This window comes from Strix uralensis, chromosome 3 (assembly GCF_047716275.1).
Source record: "Strix uralensis isolate ZFMK-TIS-50842 chromosome 3, bStrUra1, whole genome shotgun sequence".
Lineage (NCBI taxonomy): Eukaryota > Metazoa > Chordata > Aves > Strigiformes > Strigidae > Strix > Strix uralensis.
Window position 1 is genome coordinate 33,299,713 of NC_133974.1, and position 19,355 is coordinate 33,319,067.

The 19,355-nt window shown below is 39.8% G+C and overlaps 1 protein-coding gene across 1 annotated transcript in view; it reads left to right on the forward strand.

Annotated features, from left to right (window-relative positions):
* Nucleotides 1-19,355, forward strand: part of COL19A1 (collagen type XIX alpha 1 chain) — a 226,223-nt gene that overhangs the window by 55,620 nt on the left and 151,248 nt on the right. The window contains exon 13 of the mRNA XM_074861812.1: nt 15,449-15,502. Coding sequence (XP_074717913.1) covers nt 15,449-15,502 — 54 coding nt within the window. The remainder of the gene's footprint in view (nt 1-15,448; nt 15,503-19,355) is intronic.

The following is a 19,355-nucleotide window of genomic DNA, read 5'->3' on the forward strand; positions in this document are numbered from 1 at the left end:
TGAAATTGTCCCTAGATACACTTCTCAAGCCATTTAGTGTAATTGGATTGCAGCCAGAGTGCTGGCTGTATGGCCTGAGAAATTAAATCTATCCCTGAAGTGGAGCTTTGAGGTGACGGGAGTGCTCTAAGGTGTAGGATGACAGTTGCCTATCTGCTGCAGATCAAGCTCCACAAGTTAAGCAACCCTGATCTAGTTACACTAACCTCATTATGACAATAAGAACTGGTTGCTCTGCTGTTAAGAATGGTCTTCACATGCCATTGCTGTGTGCAGGGTCACACCACTGGTGATACACTGCTGGAAAGCATTTCTATTAAAAAAGTTCTATTATTTTCCTAGTGTTCCTGTTGTACTGAAATGGTGAAAGGACTCTTCTGTTGGTGAGACCCACAGGCTTCTCCTTTACTGAAGTCATAGTGTCTTATTACTTCCATAGGTTGCATGTGTGCAGGTCCTTTTCATAGCACCTACTGGGGGATTGATACAGATAAGGATGGTCAAATTCACTGCAATGCATTTTGTATTGGGAGAGAACGGGGTTAGTCTCTCCACTCTTCCAGGCCAGGAAACAATTAGACTTTGCACAAAGCATATGGTGTGTTGGATCCTCCTTTTGTAGTATACTTCTAGGCCTTCTAACAGTCTGACAACTTAAGGAGGTGTACACTTTGAGCCATGACTAGAAGATCAAGTATTCCAGCCTTAAAAATGTGTTGTGAGACCTTTTCTGAGGAAATGGAAAAAAAAAAAGCAAGCCTCCAGATCTTTTTGTTCTCATTTACAGTGAGTTCATTCTGTCCCTTTCCTTTCCTGAGCTTTTTGTAAACTCAAACAAGATGGGTTTGATATGCCTCTGTATAGTTGAGATTTGTGTTTCCTGCACTTCTTGTGTCACTCAGCTGAGTAACTCAAGTCCTTTCCTTCTGTTTGCTTCTGAGTCTATAATGCCATGACACTGAAGCTCCAAATAAAAAATTTGTTTGTCCTGGATGCTAGGTGATATAGTCCTGTTTGGGTTGGAGTTTTTTGTGCTGGTTTCTAATGCCTTGGCAGTCAAGATGAACCTCTTAATTGTTTTGGTGTATCATATTTTAGGGGGTGGATGATCTCTATGTACTTGAAAAGTTAAGTGGGAGAATTTGTGGTTCTGAGAGATAGGTTGCCACCATGGCATGTACTTTGATGGAAAGTACTAAGCCTCTTGGGGAGCTACAGCTTATGTGTGTTATGGGTCCTGCTAGCCAAAAAGCTCTTAAACCTCTGAGAAAGTCCTGTTGGCAGCAAGACTCAAAGGACTCAAGCTGCTAAAGGCAAGTTGGTTCTTTCTTGGCCATTCCATATTTGTCTATTTTTTTCTATTGTGAAACTAGTTTTTCTTCTTTCTCGGCCACTGCATTCTGAAAAATCAAACTGATGTAGCCAGAAATGTAATACAGAAAATTCAGAATACTTACCAAACTGAACTTGTTTTGTCTGTTCCCCTTTATCCAAACCTCCACAGTAATTGTCTTCTTATGGTTCATGATACACAATTCATAGTGATGGAGATGATGCATCTGTTTCTTAAACTACATTTTGTGAAATACTTGTGACACCGTTCACTTTCAATATTGAACTTTCAAATGGCTTAGCTTTACTGTTGTAGTTTTTCACACTAATTTTTTTCAATTTAGATTATGAAAGACATCCTAAAATATTAAATATATTGAGTAAGCTTTTTAAAATAGCTGGTTTTGCAGAAGCAGTGAAATATCTAATATGCTGTGCATTTGCTACTGCACTGTATGGGTGCTCCCGCAGTGTATTAATAAAATAAACAATTTAGACTGAAAGGAGAAAGAAATGCTTATGTGAATAGAAACAATGTTTATCAACTTAGATTTATATTCAGACTAGAGAAAAAGACTGAGAACATTTCAAGACATTTCAAGAGCTCTACCAATTGTACCTCAAGAGTCATGAAAATGAGATTGGGTTTACTTGAAACTGTGCAGTAGGTACTTGTAAAAGGATTGTTCCTTCTTTTGTTCACTTGCATATATTTGTGATGATGGCCCAACAAAGTATACATGAACTCACATATTTTTTGAGCTAGAAGATAACAGGACTAGAATATATAATGCTGTTGGTGGTGGTGTTTTTCTCATTTAACTGTATGAGATGGTTATCTGTAACTTCAGTTTTCTCAAGTCCATTATCAGTGTGCTGTCTTCAGTTTTAACTGACTCTGAAACCTAACACACATGATTTTATTCTTGTTAAATTTGCTCTACCCTTTTGCAATAAGGTTCTCTTTATATTTGGTATGGGTAAGGAAATGATTATTAAAAGTCATCCCAAAACATGATACAGATACCATTTGTGGTGCAGATGCTGCATCAAAATGGCATGTTAACACTTCCTGAACAGCCTACTTTGCATTGCCTGGTGGGAAGAGCTCCCCCTTCCCTTAGTGGTGCCTAAGAAAATGAGTTTGAAAACTGCTGCATTGTAAGATTTATTTTTTTTTAAAGAAGAAATTGAATTCAGAAGCTCAATGTAAAAGATGGCTTAGAAATGTCCAGTCCAGTGCTTTGTTTTCCAACATGATTTAAATATATATACACTCATTTAAAATTTTGGAAAAAAATTATAAATGACATGCTAGTATAGCTTGTGACTTCAAATTACTTTCAGCGATGCTTTTAATACCCATCTCCATACTGAGTTACTCCAGGGTCAGATCTTCAGAGCCAGCTATGTCATAAAATCCACAACCGGAAACTTGTTAAATGTGCATCCAAATCAAATTGTGTCATTGTGAAGATTCTTGAGACCATTGACCTGCTTTCCCCATTGCTCCGGCTAGACCATGTCAACTCCATCTAGAATTTTCCAAGGCATATTTGGCTTCGCAGAAGAGCCATGGATATATGGCCTATTATGCCAGTTCAGCATATGCTCCTGGAGCATCAATCATTCATGCAAATACACAAATCTGAGGAGACATTAATGTTGAGCTTACAGTAATGCAGTCTTTTCCTTGCAGCTGTCTCAAAAGATCTCTGGACACAGTGCCTTCCACATTTCATGTGCTGTACAGGGGTCAGGATATTTCCGAAGTAGCTCATCAGCATCTCTGAGAAAGCTTCCAAAAATGCATGTGGAGCACTGGATAGATACTGCTTAAAGCCATGTTACTCAGCTTGCCTTGTCTTTCATGGAGTGCTGTCCAATTTCTGAGCTCCTGTCATTGCTAATCAGTTATATTTCAATATTTTTAGATCAGGTATGGACATAAGTTTTGCAAGTTATGCAGCTTTTGAAATATCCTTGTACTGCTTTACTCTAAAGTCTCCAACAGAGATAAAAAGACTGTAATTACTAATACAGGAAGAAGTATTTGACATCAGAAAGCTTTTCAGAGTAGGAGAATTGTGAGCTGTAAGAATGTAAAGCCAAAACAACATTTTAATAGGAAATATGGTGCAAATTTTTAAAAACTAGGTTTTTATGGGTAAACAAGTAAATAGATTAGTCTCAAAAAAGAAAGACAGTGGTTTTCCAATTGGAAACTTCATTTCCACAAAATTTAAAGCCTTGAGTTTGAGAATCGCTGGCCACTGGAAATCAGACAGTTGGACACCATCTATTACAGCAACAAATTTGATACGAGTTTTCTATTCTTTTTGTGTTTTCAGTGATATCTTTGTGTATAATTAACACACATCTGATTTTTAAGAGATGGCTGAATATGAAAACAATAGCTCTCAATAGCTTTCCTATGCATAAATATGCTTTCTAAAAATCTTACTGGGCAAATACACTTTAGACCATTACGTTTTCCAAAACTTGTTTCATTGCTTCAGCATGTATAGTTCTTGCTTGCTTGCTCTTGCTCTCTCCTTAGCATTACAAGGACGTGTTTTGAATAGCCTTTGATCATAAATTTGATTCCAGAGAGCTGTCTGCTGTGCTGACTTATTTTTGCCTTATTAGGTGATTTTTGCAGTTCACAACTCCAGGAACTGTTGAGCTCCCTGGTTTTTCAGTTCCTAAAGCTAAACGGCAGCAGTCAGTTTGGTTCTCGATAGAAAGCTCCCTGGAATCAAATTACCTTGCGTGCAGTGACACGGCTTGAGTGTTATTCCCATTCTGGAGGGAATGGTGCTAGTGACTGCTGTAGGTTCTGTACCGTTGGTGAGAAGAGACTTCATTTTTAATTAAAGAATTGCTGCTTTTTGAGAAAGAAAAAAAAAAAAAAGCTTCAGTCTGTCAGCTAACCCATTTGAGGAAAGTTGTGGCATTGTCTTCTGTCCCCTTGTGGTTTCCCTCAAAATCAGATTAGTCCGTCCCAGTAGAACAAAAGTACAAATGTGTTTTGGGAGCCAGATGCTATGCTTGTATTGCTCAGCATCAAAGCCCTGGGTTCCTTCAGGCAAGTGACACTGTTGAGATAAGAGTGGGAATGGAAGGGTATACTCTCTGGAATTTGCAGTGAAACTAATAACCAGCAGAATGTGGCCAGTCACAGGGCCCGTGTGCAGTGGCCGCTATTGTGATGCGAGGTGTGGCCAAAGAAACCAGAGGTCACCATCCATTTAATAGGGGTCTGGGCTGCTGGGAGCAAAACTGAGGGTGGCACGCTGCCATGCAGGACAGGCTTTTGTTAGCTTGTTATGTAACGTGGAAGTAAAAAATAATGCGGTTACTAAATAATGCAGTCATTAAATGCAGCTCTTTGTTCCTTAATCAGGGATTCATGAATACTCTAGCTGTGAGCCTGCCTGGTTCTGGGATTCTTAACTATGTTTGAAAAGCCTCAGTCAGGACCTCACGGACTTTGAGAGGACGGGAGGAGGCTTGAGGATTCTTCTTCAATTGTTCGTAAATTACATTTATTGAGTTCTTTCTGTGCGGTTTCTGTGGCAATAGGTTTATTTTTTTTTCCCCTCCTTCAGTTGTGAGGGCTACAGACTGTAGGTTTTGAAACTAATATTCTGAGCTTTTCACATCTCATCAGAAAGTAGGGCTTTAAGAAAAATACCTGTTATTGCAAGACAGTGTTGTAAAAGTTGGCAGCAGTGTGTTGCAGATGATGGACTAATTGGAGAGAAAGGAACTTTCTCGCTGTACTGCAGCATAGTACAGCTTGTCTGACATGTTTTGCTTAGGATTTTTTTGTCTTCTTTTGAGGAGTTAGGTACTGGACTTCACCAAATACTAGATTTTGGATCTGATGAATCATCGATTTATATTAGGATAGTTATGGATAACTTATGTTACTGTAATTAATTTATATATAACAATATTTTCTCCCTGGCTAACAACTCCTATTACAAGTAGTGCATGAGATTTTTTTTAAAAAATGTTAGCTTCATGCAGTAGAAAATTTATACATAGTACAAATTGTGCAGAGGTTATAGATAATACTGTTGGCTGCTGTTACTTGTGACCTATTAACTATTAACTCTCCTTTGTCCTTGTTTTGGTGGATGAGCTGTGTTAGTCATATAACTATTTAAATAAAACCAGCTCAGATGTGCATTTTTAATGTCAGTGAATATACTTCTTCCCAAGAAAAGCTTAAAAATTATAATGTAGGTTTTATATTCCAAATTTCATGTAAATTGCCTTATTAAATTCATAGATGCCAAATTGTTGGACAAAAAAACTGCTTTTTTGTTCGTATAGTAAAATCATTCATAGGTATTGCAAAACAGAATGTTGTTTGTTGGGTTGTTTTTTTTTTTAAATCCCACTGCTAGCCAGTATTTATCAACACCTGAGATTCATACTGCATGCTTCAAGTCTGAATCGATTAAATCATTGTGACACGCTGAGGCTGGGCCAAGTCTTGTCTAATCAGCAGTCAGCACTGTTGCTCTGGCATGAGGCTCCCAAAAATAGAAACACAAGAAGTCAAACAAGTAAGTGGAAGGGCACTAAAAGAAAAAGTGCTGCTAATTCCACTGTTGACTTTCTGTCTAATGGATTCTTGTTCCCAGGCCACGCTAAGTAAAGCAACTGGCATGGGGTGTGTTTCTGCAGATGGCTCAGCAGTGACACACGCAGCCCAGCTGGTTGACAGGTGTTTGATTTGTATTTAACAAGTACCTCGCACAAGCCAGATTTTTTTTTTTTTTTTTAAAGATACTGAGAAGTTAGTCAGCTAATGCTTTTTCGTCAGAATTAACACCCCTTTCACTATACTTCCTTTTTGTTGTGAATGGCAGTTCTGATTTTCCCTTACAAATGAAGATAAAATTATTTTAGTTTGTATTAAGAAAGACACTAAATAGGATAAATTGATCCATAGTTAATTTAATAGTTGTAACCTGTTCCCTTTACATGTGGAAAATGCACAACATTTTATTTATAGCTACTGACAGTAAGATCTCAAGAACTGTTTATTTAGTTGTCCACATCTTAGTCTGAAAATTCCCTTAAAGAGTATGCATGGAAGGAAAATGCCAGACTTCTGGGGTATAGCTGTTACGCTATGTGTCCATGTGTCTTCCCATAGTGTGAGAAGGTCTTGGGACTTTCTTGTATTGTGTAGCACAAGCCTGGAGTAAAAGAAATTCCCTGCCCAGAGGAGCATATAGTATGGCTAGAGATGCACCCAGTGCTGCAAGGGAGGAGTGAAGGTGGGAAACCACTTAACAGATGAGAATATATAGTGTACAATGTTATTCCTTACTGATTTTGTTGTACTCTACATAAGAGCACGCGGCATAATTGGAGAGAGATTGTCTCGATGATGGCCTGTTTATTTAATTACAGTTCAGGGGTTTTGTTTTGTTTTAATAACTATGAGTGGAAGAAATTATGATCTTTGTGGCATTTGTTAGTCAGTGCTGTGATGGCAACTCTACAGGCAAAGCCAGAAGTGGAAATAGTAGAGTATCAGGATGCTCTTACAAATCATCTTTGATTAATGTGAACTCTCAGAGTCTTAGCCAATAAGATGTGTAATGTAACAGTGACTATGGCCAGTTTGTCTTCCCCACCCCCTGCCCCATTTGTTCATACTTTAGTCTGAGCATTTTTATTTTCTCATATCAAATCCATGATGTGGAATGAGGTGAGACTTAAGGAACTGTTCACAAAAATGTGTGGCTTTTTGCAGTGACAGTGACAGGGTTATAATGACAGTGTTGTGAAATAGCCAGAAGAAATACCACTCTGTAGAATGTAGTATACTGGCAATACTTCTGTTGAACCTCGGAAGAATGAGAAAGGAATGCAGCCAGAAAAATGGCTGTCAGAGTAGTGTTGATTTTCTAAATAAACATTGGGTTTTAGTGAGAGGATGATTAAAAACTCATGCAGAGATACTGTGTCTCTCAGATAGTTGACTAACTTCTTCCTGTCAGGCGTCCTAGATGCAGAATATGGAGTAGGCTAATAAGCCTCAAAAAGGTTAAGAAAATGGCTTGAAAGTAAGAGTTACAACCCTACTAGGCCAAGATATCACTGTTTAACACAAAACTGCTCAGAATTGATAGTAATGGGGTACACCTGGAGCTTTACCTTTAGGGAGCAGTTCCTAGTGCTCCTGTGCTGACAGTAGATCAGGTGATCTGAGATTCACAGGTGGGGAACTGTCTGCTGGAGTCCTAGGTAGGTGGTTAGTATATCCTCTTCATCCAAATACTAACCCATCCCCAAAATACATCAGATGTCAAAAGGCATTGTTTTTGAAGTGAGGAGGTATATTTATTGGTAAAGTCTTTAAGCTTCTGAGTGTAAATGGAGACATGGAAACTGTACCTTGAACTGCTTTATTTATCAGTTGATGGAAGGTTTGCAGTTACAAAAGCACACCAATAATATGGTATTTCAGAAAAAGTACTCATCTGAGTTAGATTAGAAATTCCAGTCTATATGCAGTCTATTAATTTTTTGATTCACCTTAAATCCTTAGTTTTGCTACTGCTTTTTTGCATTTCATATCTGTGTGGTTAGACATTAGACTTAATAGTGTCTAATGGTCTGTGGGACAGATCTTTGTTAGTGTAAACTGACATTTGTACCAGTTGAGAATCTGCCTCCTGAATCTTCAGGTTATGGAAATGGATGATGGTGATAACAACAATAATAATAATAATAATTCCTGCAGTAAAGAACAGCCTCTGACATCTAAGAAGTTGACCAATGCTGTTTACCTTCCTAGTATAAACTTGGGGCTCCAATTATTATGGTGAATTTAATAGTCATATTTTGAAAAGGCTTCGGCAATTCATTAATATTGGATAGTGCTTTCTAACTTATATTTAACATTATTGCATTCCAAATACTATATTAGCAAGGCCAATTAGATTAATTTCCAGTTCTGTTGAAACTTTAATAGGATTTAATTTGCTTTAATGCCGTGTTATGGCTGGGTTAACAATAAATCAATAGATGGTGTGTAAGTTGGGCAATTTTTCTGTTGTAACATAGTTACAAAAATCTATCAGTTGTCCATGAGTATAAGATCACTTCAAAATTTTTTCTACTGTGTTGCTTCAGATGATAGAAATACCCAACTGGCTAGAATTAATTTTCTAAACTGTTCATCCATAAGATATTATGAATCTTTGAGAACCTGTTGCAGCCAGAAGCCTCTCTGCCGATCCTTGGTACTCTGCAGGAAGTGTTCTCATGGTTTTCATTTGCATTTTCTTTAAGCTCCATGTATGGTCAACTGAACTGGATTGTTTTCAAGCCCATGTTCAGTTCATGTCTGCACTGCATTTTTAAATAGCAATATTAAAAAATTGAAAATTAACATTATCCACTTCTATGTAGTATAGTGTGCTTCTTAGCCTTCTTCAGGAATGTAACTGGGTAGTGGGCCATGAAAAAAGCTGTTAGTTGAGTCATTTGACTCAGTCTGAAAAGTAGAGGAAAAATTTGTAAAGGCTCTTCAGGCTCTAGGACACAATGAGACAAAATGAGAAACTGTCCTGTTCCACTGCTCTTCCACATTGCCTAGAACTTTCCCCTTGCTTGTAAAACTCCATCATGACAGCCCCTGAGGGCTCCACAGAGACTAATGAGTTTCCTCTCACAACTGAGAAACTAAACCCAAGCTACCCAAGGTCCTGGTTATGTGCTGGTAATACATTCTGCCTTGATTTTTCTCCTCTATTTGCTGTTTAGTTCCTTGCAGTCCAGTTCTGTTCTTTTTGAAATCAGTGGCATTCAAGAGTGGTGACTGGAAACGTGCCTTCAGCTTGAGGAAGAGTGGCTGGAAAGCTGCCTAGCGGAAAAGGACCTGGGTGTGTTGGTTGAAAGCCAGCTGAATAAGCCAGCACTGTGCCCAGGTAGCCATGAAGGCCAATAGCATCCCGGCTTATATCAGAAATAGTGTGGCCAGCAGGACTAGGGAAGTGATTTTCCCCCTGTACTCAGCACTGGTGAGGCCACACCTCAACTACTGCATTCAGTTTTGGGCCCGTTGCTATGAGAAAGACCTTGAGGTACTGGAGCGTGTCCAAAGAGCAACAAAGCTGGTGAAGGGTCTAGAGCACAGGTCTTATGGGGAGCAGCTGAGGGAACTGGGATTGTTTAGGCTGGAGAAAAGGACAGGGAGACCTCAGGGGAGACCTTATCGCTCTCTACAACTACCTGAAAGAAGGCTGTAGTGAGGTGGGTGTCAGTCTCTTCTCCCAAATAACAAGTGATAGAACAAGAGGAAATGGCCTCAAGTTACATCGGGGGGGGTTTAATTGGATGTTAGGAAAAATTCCTTCACCAAAAGGGTTGTCAAGCATTGGAACAGGCTGCCCAGGGAAATGGTTAAGTCACCATCCCTGGAGGTATTTAAAAGACCTGTAGATGTGGTGCTTAGGGACATGGTTTAGCAGTGGACTTGGCAGTGTTAGGCTTACAGTTGGACTGGATGATCTTAAAGGTCTTTTCCAACCTCAACAATTATATGATTCTATGATTCTTGATGAAGAAGGTCAAGAAGAATGCAGTTGTCACTTCTTCAAGGACCTGTGATAGCAGTGAACGCCACTTGTATGTGCCAAATGCAGAAAGAACATTTACTGACAGCAGAGGCTCTGCTTCTGCTAATACTTTTTTTAACAGTATAAAAAACGCTTCTTGACTTCTATCATAAAGACTTCAGTCAGCTCATTATCAGTTTTCAAAAGGAAAAAAAAAAACAAAAAGGCAATATGCCGGCCTGTATTTCTGCATGAAAATAAATTGAGTGATCCTTTCATCTCCGTTTTTTCAGAACAACTTCTCTGACTTCTCATGTTGTGTGAAAATAATTTGTGGGAACAAAAAATAGAAGCAAACTTTTGACTTAATGCATTTTATTTGTGAAATACGTGTGCTTTGCATATTTGAGTATAGAAATTGTGCAAGTTGCGTGCTTTTTAAGATATACTAATACCAAAAAAGGAAACAATGCCAAATAAAGAGTGTAGTCAGGAGTAAGGACCCCTGTGGCCATATTCTCTGAAGCTCTAAGCTGCCACTGGCTGCTGGTTCATTGGTTTGCATGCAGATCACCAAAACCTAAATTTTCAAGTGTCGTTTAATTTGGAGTGTATTAACATCTAGTTGCCTAAACAGATAAGCAAGTCAGACTTGTCCCAAAGATGGGTATCAGGAAGGGCTGGGAATGAGGAAAAACTGCTGTCTCCTGAACTCAGATTATGTTATGAGGTGCAAATGAGAACAATAGGGCTATTCATATTTGCCTTTCTCTTGAGCAGCTACATAAAAAAGCCACAGGAGCCGTGATCACTAGGACACAAGAGTTCTCTGACCAGCCCTCACCCTTGTGGCCAAAATGTGGTTCTGCTGGGGCTGTTGTGGAAGCAGGACAGAGCAAAGGAAACAAACCATTTACCTGTCACAAGGCCTTCTTCATCAGATTATTTTAAGAGAGGATCTTATACTTGCTCACATGGGTCAAGTTTGCGTCAAGGATAACACTGAGCAAGTATTCAGCAAGTGTACTTACAAGTGCTGAGTAGTGGTAGTTCAGCAGTAACCAAGTAGAAACAAAAGGATCGGTAGATGCAGTGAAACCAAAATGTCATAATGTTTAGCAGAAACTTCCTGATGTGACTAATCCAGGAAATTCATGGGGCAAGTCTTAGTAAATATCAGCTGAATGTATTTTTATGTAATTAATATTCTATCAGGTGATCCTAACCATTAACAGGAGCCTGTTTAAAGAAACAAGGAAATATACCAGTAGGTTAAGGAAGGTGTCATGTAATGGAATATAATTGGTGTGTGATTTTTATTTCATTAAATGTGAAGCTCTGCCCCCGCTGGTGGCTCTGGACTGGCTTGGTACGTGCTCCACGGGGGAGGATGCTGCTCAAGCCTTCAGACAGTACGTTGTTGAACATTCCGCTCCATTTCTGCAATGCTAAAAATAGTTGTCCTCATTTTAAAACACCGGGCTATTAGATTATTCCAAGGGTCTGGCATACTCAGGCTAATGGAAGGCATGTATCCATAAATTATCAAAACAGTAAGTAGTGTTTGACCATGCTGATTTTACTTCTATTAAGATGAGTTTCCTTGCTAGTAACCCCGGAGTACCAAGCCTGTTCTGTAAACCAAGCTCCTGGCAGTGCCCCAGTAAATTTAAAAATAAAAGGAAAACTGTTCATCTTTCATATTGAGGATGGAGAAACATATGACTGCCTCTTCGTGGTTTTGGGTTTTCTTTACATTTTGCAAAACCATATCTACAAAATGCTTAAAGTATTTTACAGTAATTGTTTCTCTTTCCCAGCCTTAAAGAGAATCTCACAAAGTTCCAGCATGTTTGCTGTTATAAATCATGTTAATGCCTAAAATGTTCCAAATAGCAAAATGCATTCCAAGTGATTGATACACAAGTTTCTCTCCACTCTTTTTTTTTTTAGTGATTAGATAATGTGACAGCTAATTCATTTTTGGCACCATATTAATGGTTTTACAAGTAACCAATCCACTTAATAAAGTTCACATACTTTTACGTTAAGATAGCCTCTCCTTTTATTTTGTTACTATTTTTTAATGTTCAAGTCTCTTCTTTGGGGGGAAAAAATAGCTAAATGTAGAAGTCAAGGTATAAAAATCAGTGTAAATGCATTCTAAGAAAGTTGCTAAGTACACAGATACAAAGCATCCTACTCTGTCTTAAACACCTTTACCTATAAACTGAATCTAATTTTATAGGGTGTTGCAGTGCAGTTACAATCTGCAAATTCAATGAATGATAAATACATTAAGAGCCATGATTATAAATACACTGCACATTTCCAAAATAGTTAAAGCAACCACAACATCTGATACTGTCCTGCATGAAATCCTTGTCTCTAAATCGGAGAGACATGGATTTGATGGATGGATCACTCTGTGGATAACGAATTGGCTGGATGGTCACACTCAAAGAGTTGCGGCCAATGGCTCGATGTCTATGTAGGGAACAGTGGTGAGTGCCGTTCCTCAAGGGTCAGTATTGGGACTGGTGCTGTTTAACATCTTTGTCAGCAACATGGAGAGTGGGATTAAGTGCACCCTCAGCAAGTTTGCCAACAACACCAAGCTGTGTGGTGCAGCCAACGTGCTGGAGGGAAGGGATGCCATCCAGAGGGACCTGGACAGGCTTGAGAGGTGGGCCTGTGCAAACCTCATGAAGTTCAACAAGGCCAAGTGCAAGGTCCTGCACATGGGTCAAGGCAATGCCAAGCACAAATACAGGCTGGGCAATGAGAAGATTGAGAGCAGCCCTGCAGAGAAAGACTTGGGGGTGTTGGTTGATGAGAAGCTCAATGCGACCTAGCAATGTGAGCTTGCAGCCCAGAAAGCCATCCATATCCTGGGCTGCATCAAAAGAAGTGTCATTAAGAGGTTGAGGGAGGTGATTCTCCCCCTCTACTCTGCTTTCATGAGACCTCATCTGCAGTACTGTGTCCATCTCTGGGGTCTCAGTATAAGGACAAGGACCTGCTTGAATGGGTCCAGAGGAGGCCCACAAAGATGATCAGAGGGCTGGAGCACCTCTCCTATGAGAACAGGGTGAGAGAGTTGGGGTTGTTCAGCCTGGAGAAGAGGAGGCTCTGGGGAGACCTTATAGCGGCCTTCCAGTACTTTAAGGGGGCCTGCAGGAAAGATGGGGAAGGACTCTTTATCAGGGATTGTAGTGACGGGACAAGGGGTAACAGTTTTAAACTGAAGGAGGATAGGTTTAGACAAGATATAAGGAAGAAATTCTTTACTGTGAAGGTGGTGAGACACTGGAACAGGTTGCCCAGAGAAGCTGTGGCTGCTCCCTCCCTGGAAGTGTTCAAGGCCAGGTTGGACGGGGCTTTGAGCAACCTGGTCTAGTGGAAGGTGTCCCTGCCCATGGCAGGGGAGTTGGAACTAGATGATCTTTAAGGTCCTTTCCAACCCAAACCATTCTGTGATTTTATGATTCTATTACATTAATCATTTTAGATTTAACAAAAATCAGTACAAATGTATGAGTTTATTTTTGCACTGTTGTGTTGAAGGGATAATAATTTGTAGAACACTGATTAAACAGTGCAAGGCAAAACATCTATGGCTTGGCTCTACAAAAAAAAAAGTGAATGTGTTTTTTTTCCTAGTTTACAGTGATCTAATATAGCAGGAAGATGAAGTATTATTATCTGGTAACTTGTACTGATTAATTAGAATTTTTCCCCAGCACACTAGCATCTATTTTTACAGAGGGGAGCTGGAAGGAAGATTTTGGAAACTGTGCCATGAGTGGAGTTAGAAAAATGCCATTTTAACAAGCTATTTTAAGCTCTATTTTAATTGTTGTTTATCATGAGTGTTTTGCATTTATGTGCTTAATTACTTGTATCATTTTGATGAGTAATTGTTCTTTTATTGGCTCTTTTTGTTGTTGCGAGAGATTGGAGTTCTTCCTTTGTCTCTGTTCTTTTTTTTTTTTTTTTTTGCGTCTGTGAGGCATTTCTCTTCTGCTTGGCTTGGAATCAAACAAGTGAACTTTTCAAAACTTTCTTTTGTTACTGAATCCTGGCTTGTCTAGAAAACTGAATTGGATGATGTGCAAGTTACCAGGGCAAACTTCTGTCAAGGAATTAAGACCCATGAATGGAATGGAGAAAGCATTTGATTTTAGATTCCTTTAATAGGTCTTCTAAACTCCCACTTGAAGTCATATGAGCATGGATGAACTCTTCTAACAGAACTTAAATCAGTAACTTTAGATTTATTGAGATCAAAACTAATGTACTTTACAGTGGCATATTTCATGAATCTGTAAAGGGGGGGGTGGTTCTTAACTTTGTGTGGCAGAGCCTGGTTCTCACTAGGTCTGTAATTGTTTAACATGCTTTGCTAAGAAGGAACAGAAAAGGAAACCATTGCAATATTTTGTATTTTAATTCTAAGTGAGATATTACTAGGTTTTTAACTATAGCTTTTCCTTGGAAAATCCTATATTAAATGCAGAATTGAATTGTCTTTAGCTTTCAACTCAGACATATTGATTTATTTTTTTTCTTTTGCTCAACTAGTCCTTATTCAGATATTGAAGATGAAGTTTACCATATTACTTAGCTTGGATTACTTACCTTTTAAAAACATTTTTGATTAACAAGGTGCTTTTTTGTAGTTGTGCTCAGTTGCTGAGCTTTTAAGCATCTGGTTTCTTGAATGGAATTTACAAACCCAAATAAGATTCTTAATATTCATAGACAGTGCAAGGATAAGGTAATTTGGGGGACAGGGGATGACTGTCAACTGTACAGCTGACTTACTTTTCTCTTCTAAAACATGGGGTAGAGGAGGTAGTAATTTAACAACATATACAGGACATACACTTACGAAGTAGGAGAAAGATTTTTGTCTGCCTGGTTGCACAGGATCAAGATTTGCATTTCCTCCTGCAGAGTAGGCTGGGCATTCCCCTAGAGATGGGGAAAGATCTGAAACTCCCCTTTGAGCAGAGCCTAGAAAACAGTAGTCAGCTTCATATGTACAACTCCCTGTAGAACCCAATGGTTTAAGTGTAGGTCCCTGTGGACTCAAGCACCTAATAGGTATTAGGGAGACAGTGGCAGCTGTAGCACCCTTGTTGGGATTTTAGGTGCTTGGGTAGTATGCAGCTGTCTTCTGAAGTATTTTTTTCTGATTTGGGTCCTGAAATAAAACTTAAGAAAGATTTTCATGTGATCCAGACTCTCAAATCTTTTTTTTGTTGTCCAGTTGTCTGAAGCAATACAGCTATATCTGCTGCATAGGTAATCTGTAATTGTTAATTGCCTAATATTTTGAAAGTGAAATGTGTTTTAACCAAGTACAAGTCAACAGACATAAACAACCCTAGAAATCAGTTCAGCTGTTCTGCAGAAAAGTAACAAGAAGCAATAACTGTCCAGATGTCTTTTTCTCTTAATTGAGCTCAGTCATGAGTTAGGTCTGTAAAATGATTGCTATGTACATTTTGTTTCAGGGGGAAGCTGGCTTAGCAGGTGCTCCTGGCATACCTGGTCTTACTGGTTCCAAGGTAAAAAAAAAAAAAAAACAAAAAACGCCAGAAAAACTCCAAAACAAACCACAAAGAAAACCTAGTCTCATTTTATGCATTTTCACTCTCAACATCCTCTTTGCCAGCTGCCCAGTATCTACATAAATTGTATTTGAATTATATATCTAGTTTCCAAGTTGTATAATGTGATAGAGGAACTTTACTATCAGCTTCTCTTTTGACAGAGAAAGGGCATGTGATGCAGTGGCACAATCCTGCCTATGAGTATTATTTTGCATTAAGAGTAGTCACCTAAGTCTCAGAACTGTGCAGGTCTTTCCAGCCACAAGATAGCAGATTCAAAAATTTGAAATTTGAGAGTCTCTTGATCTCAGCAAAATGAGATGAGGGACGGCACTGCTTCTTCCACTCTTCCGTTTCAATCTTCTGCTTCTATCCAGAGGTGGAATATTGTAGGAAGGCCAAAACTTGCAAAAACAGGCATCTGTATTATAGACCTCGTTGGTCATATTTGTTAAAGTTGCCTGACTGCTTTCATCATCAGATTTTGTTTTCTGTTGATTGCAGCTATGTTTAACTGTAAGTATTTGGAATGAAATCTTAACATCACATGCATCTGTCCAGCTAATTCCTTTTAGAAAAATGTAGGGGAAATAGTTCTGCTGCTTCCACAAATTAAGGGACTACACACACACACAAAAAAAACCCCACATTATTTTGTTCATATTAAAATTTCAAGAAAGTGTTCTGCAGTGTGACCTTGATGCAAAGGGCTGATCTGTGTATCTTTAGGGCAGATACTTCCTGTAATATAGCACGAACGGAAGGAAGGAACTTACTTTCTGCAGATGAGGTAGCCAGCATTGAGTTCCATATCATGCTTACCACAATCTATCTTTTTATATGTTCAAAGTCAGGATCTCATTGACTTATACTGCAGGCATATTTAAAACATTGAAAATCAGATCAGCAATCCTGCAGTGAGTACCAAGACGAGTAGTCAGTGATTGTCCACGAAGAAGCTTGTGTGAAATGTTTTGCCTAACTTAATATGAGAATTCTGCCACAGAAGGGAGAATTTAAGTCAGTCATAAATGTGTTACTTTGCAATTTTCACATTTTTATTTCTGCAACATTTGAATTCTTTGAAGTAACTTCCCAATGGCTAATATTGTTATATTTTTAATGCTGTCAAGTGGAAATTACCTGAACTTCTTTACGCTTTCTGTTGACTGTATTTCTTATTTTCTCTAATTGGAAATATTTTTTAAAAATTAAAATGTGCAAAAAATCTGGACACTTAGACTGTATTTCTGAAAAAGAAGGAATTAGTTCATCACCCCATACATTGGTACAGGCAGAGAACTGACTGGTTGAGCACTAGCATTGCTGAAAAGGACCTGGAGGTAGTCATGAGCCTGAATTATGAACTAACAGTGTTCTCCTGTTGGGAATAAAGTGAACCACATATTGGACTACATTAGTAAAACTGCGGCTGGCAGATCAGGAGAAGATATTTTCCCCCCCTTTGCTCAGTGGTGTTACATCTGGTATGCTGTGTCATGTTTGGGGGGTCTGCTGCCTTCACTTCTTCAAGAGATGTGGAGAAACCAGAGAGGATCCAGCAGGGAGCTGGTGTATGTTCAGGGGCCTAGAAAACAAAACCTTTGAGGACAATTTCAAGAAGCTAAGTTTGTTGAGTCTGACAAAGAGGAAGCGAAGGAGCGATCAAGTCTGTCCTGCAGGCATAAGGAGCCCAGCTGGTTGATCTTCAAGGACAGCTTTCTAAAATCCCAAGAACAGTCCATGCTGATGTGCAGGGAATTGAGTGAGTATGGCAGAAGGCCAGCATGGTTGAACAAGGAGCTCCTGACTGAGCTCAGACTCAAAAAGAAAGTAAATGGTGGAAGCAGGGGTGAGCTACCCAGTAGAAACTTGCCAAAGCATGTGGTGATGGAGTTAGGAAACCAAAAACTCATCTGAAATTCAAACTAATAAAGGATTTGAAGGGCAGCATGAAGGGCTTCTGTTAAGTGCTTCCGTAGCAAAAATAAGGCTGAAGAAAACGTTGACCCACTGCTTAATGGGTGGGGGACATGGAAAAGGCTGAGAGTACCTGATATTTTTTTTGCCTTGTGTGGAGGTTTGAACTCAACTGGCAGCCAGGCGCCACATGGCTGGCTGTTCACCTCCCCCTCCCCCCTCTGGTAAGATAAGGGAGGAACAAAAGAAGAGAATTCGTGGGTTGAATAAAAAGAAATAATTTACTAAATATAACAAGAGAACAACAGTAACAATAGTAAGTTCAAAAAGAAAACGGGTAAAATGCAGCAGTGGCTTACTGAGCGCGGCGACCGCCCCCACAACAACAATACCGCCCGACCAACGAGCAGATGGGCGTGCATGAGAGAGAGCAAGAGATCAAGCCCCAGAGTGAGACTGCCCACCTGGGCGTGACATCACATGGTATGAAATACTCCAATGAAAATTAACTCCATCCTGGTCGAAACCAGGACACCTTGGTTTTCACTAATAAAGTTTGCCCTTAGGCCTTGCAGGTTACTTAAGCCTCCTAGCAGAGTGTGTGAGAATGAACCCCTGCCCACTGAAGGGGAAAAGAGGGTTAAGGAGCACTTAAGCTGCTTGGACATTTGCAAGATACCAAACAATATGCATCCAGGGGTGGTATGCATGCATCAGAACTGGCTGATGACACTGCAAGGTTGCCCTCTGTCACTATCACAAGATCATGATAGCTAGGGGAGGTCTTTGATGACTGGAAACAGGCAAACATCACATTTGTCTTCAGGAAGGATCCAGGGAACTGCAGGCCAGTCAGCCTGACCTCTGTCCCTGGGAAAATAATATAGCAAATCCTGGAAGGCATTTCTAAACACATGAAGGACTAGGTGACTGGGAATGGCCAGTTTGGATTCACGGAGGACAAATCATACCTGACCAATGTGATTGCCTACTCTGATAAGAAGACTGTGTGGATTAGGAGAGAGCAGTGGATGTGTATACCTTGACTTCAGCCAGGCTTTTGGCACAGTCTCCAGCCATATCATTGTAGTCAAATCTGTGAGATATAGACTGGATAAATGGACAATATGGTGGATGAAAGATTGGTTGGATTGTTGGGCTCAAAGGTGGAATAACTGCTATACAGTCCAACTGCTACCTAGTAACTAGTGTCCAGCCCCCTTGGGGTGATACTGGGGCCAGTATTATTTAGTGTCTTTATTAATAACCTGGATGATGGGATTCTCAGCAAGTTCATGGATGTTACTAAATGTGGGGAAGTTAGGGCAAGAATGGTATTCAGTGGGACCGCAACATGCTGGAGAAATGAGCTAATACAGAACTCATGAACTTAAGCAAAGACAGACATGAGGTCTTCCTCTGAGAAGGAATAACCTCATGCAACAGTACACGCTAGGTGCCAAATTGCTAGAAAGCAGATTTACAGAAAAGGAGTCGGGGTCCTGCTAGGTGTCCTTGTGGTGGAGAAGGCCAACTGCATCTTGGGCTGCTTTAGCAAGAGAATAGCCAGCAAATGAGGAGTGATTGGCACTTGTGAGACCACATCTGAAGTTCTGTGTTGAGTTTGGAGCAACCCAGGAGAGGAGAAAGAACAGCTCATTGGGGCGAGCCCAGTAGAGGCTCACCAAGATGGTCGGGGGCTTGGAGCCCATGATATACAAGGGAAGGCTAAGGGACCTGGACTTGCTCAGCCTTAAGATGAAATGGTTTGGAAAGGGAGAGGATGGAGGGTGGTGTGCAGACTCATTGTTGCCTGTAAGTTACTGGGAGGGTGTGGAGAAGCCAGAGGCAGACTCTTATCAGAGTTGTACAGTGAAAAAATAAGAGA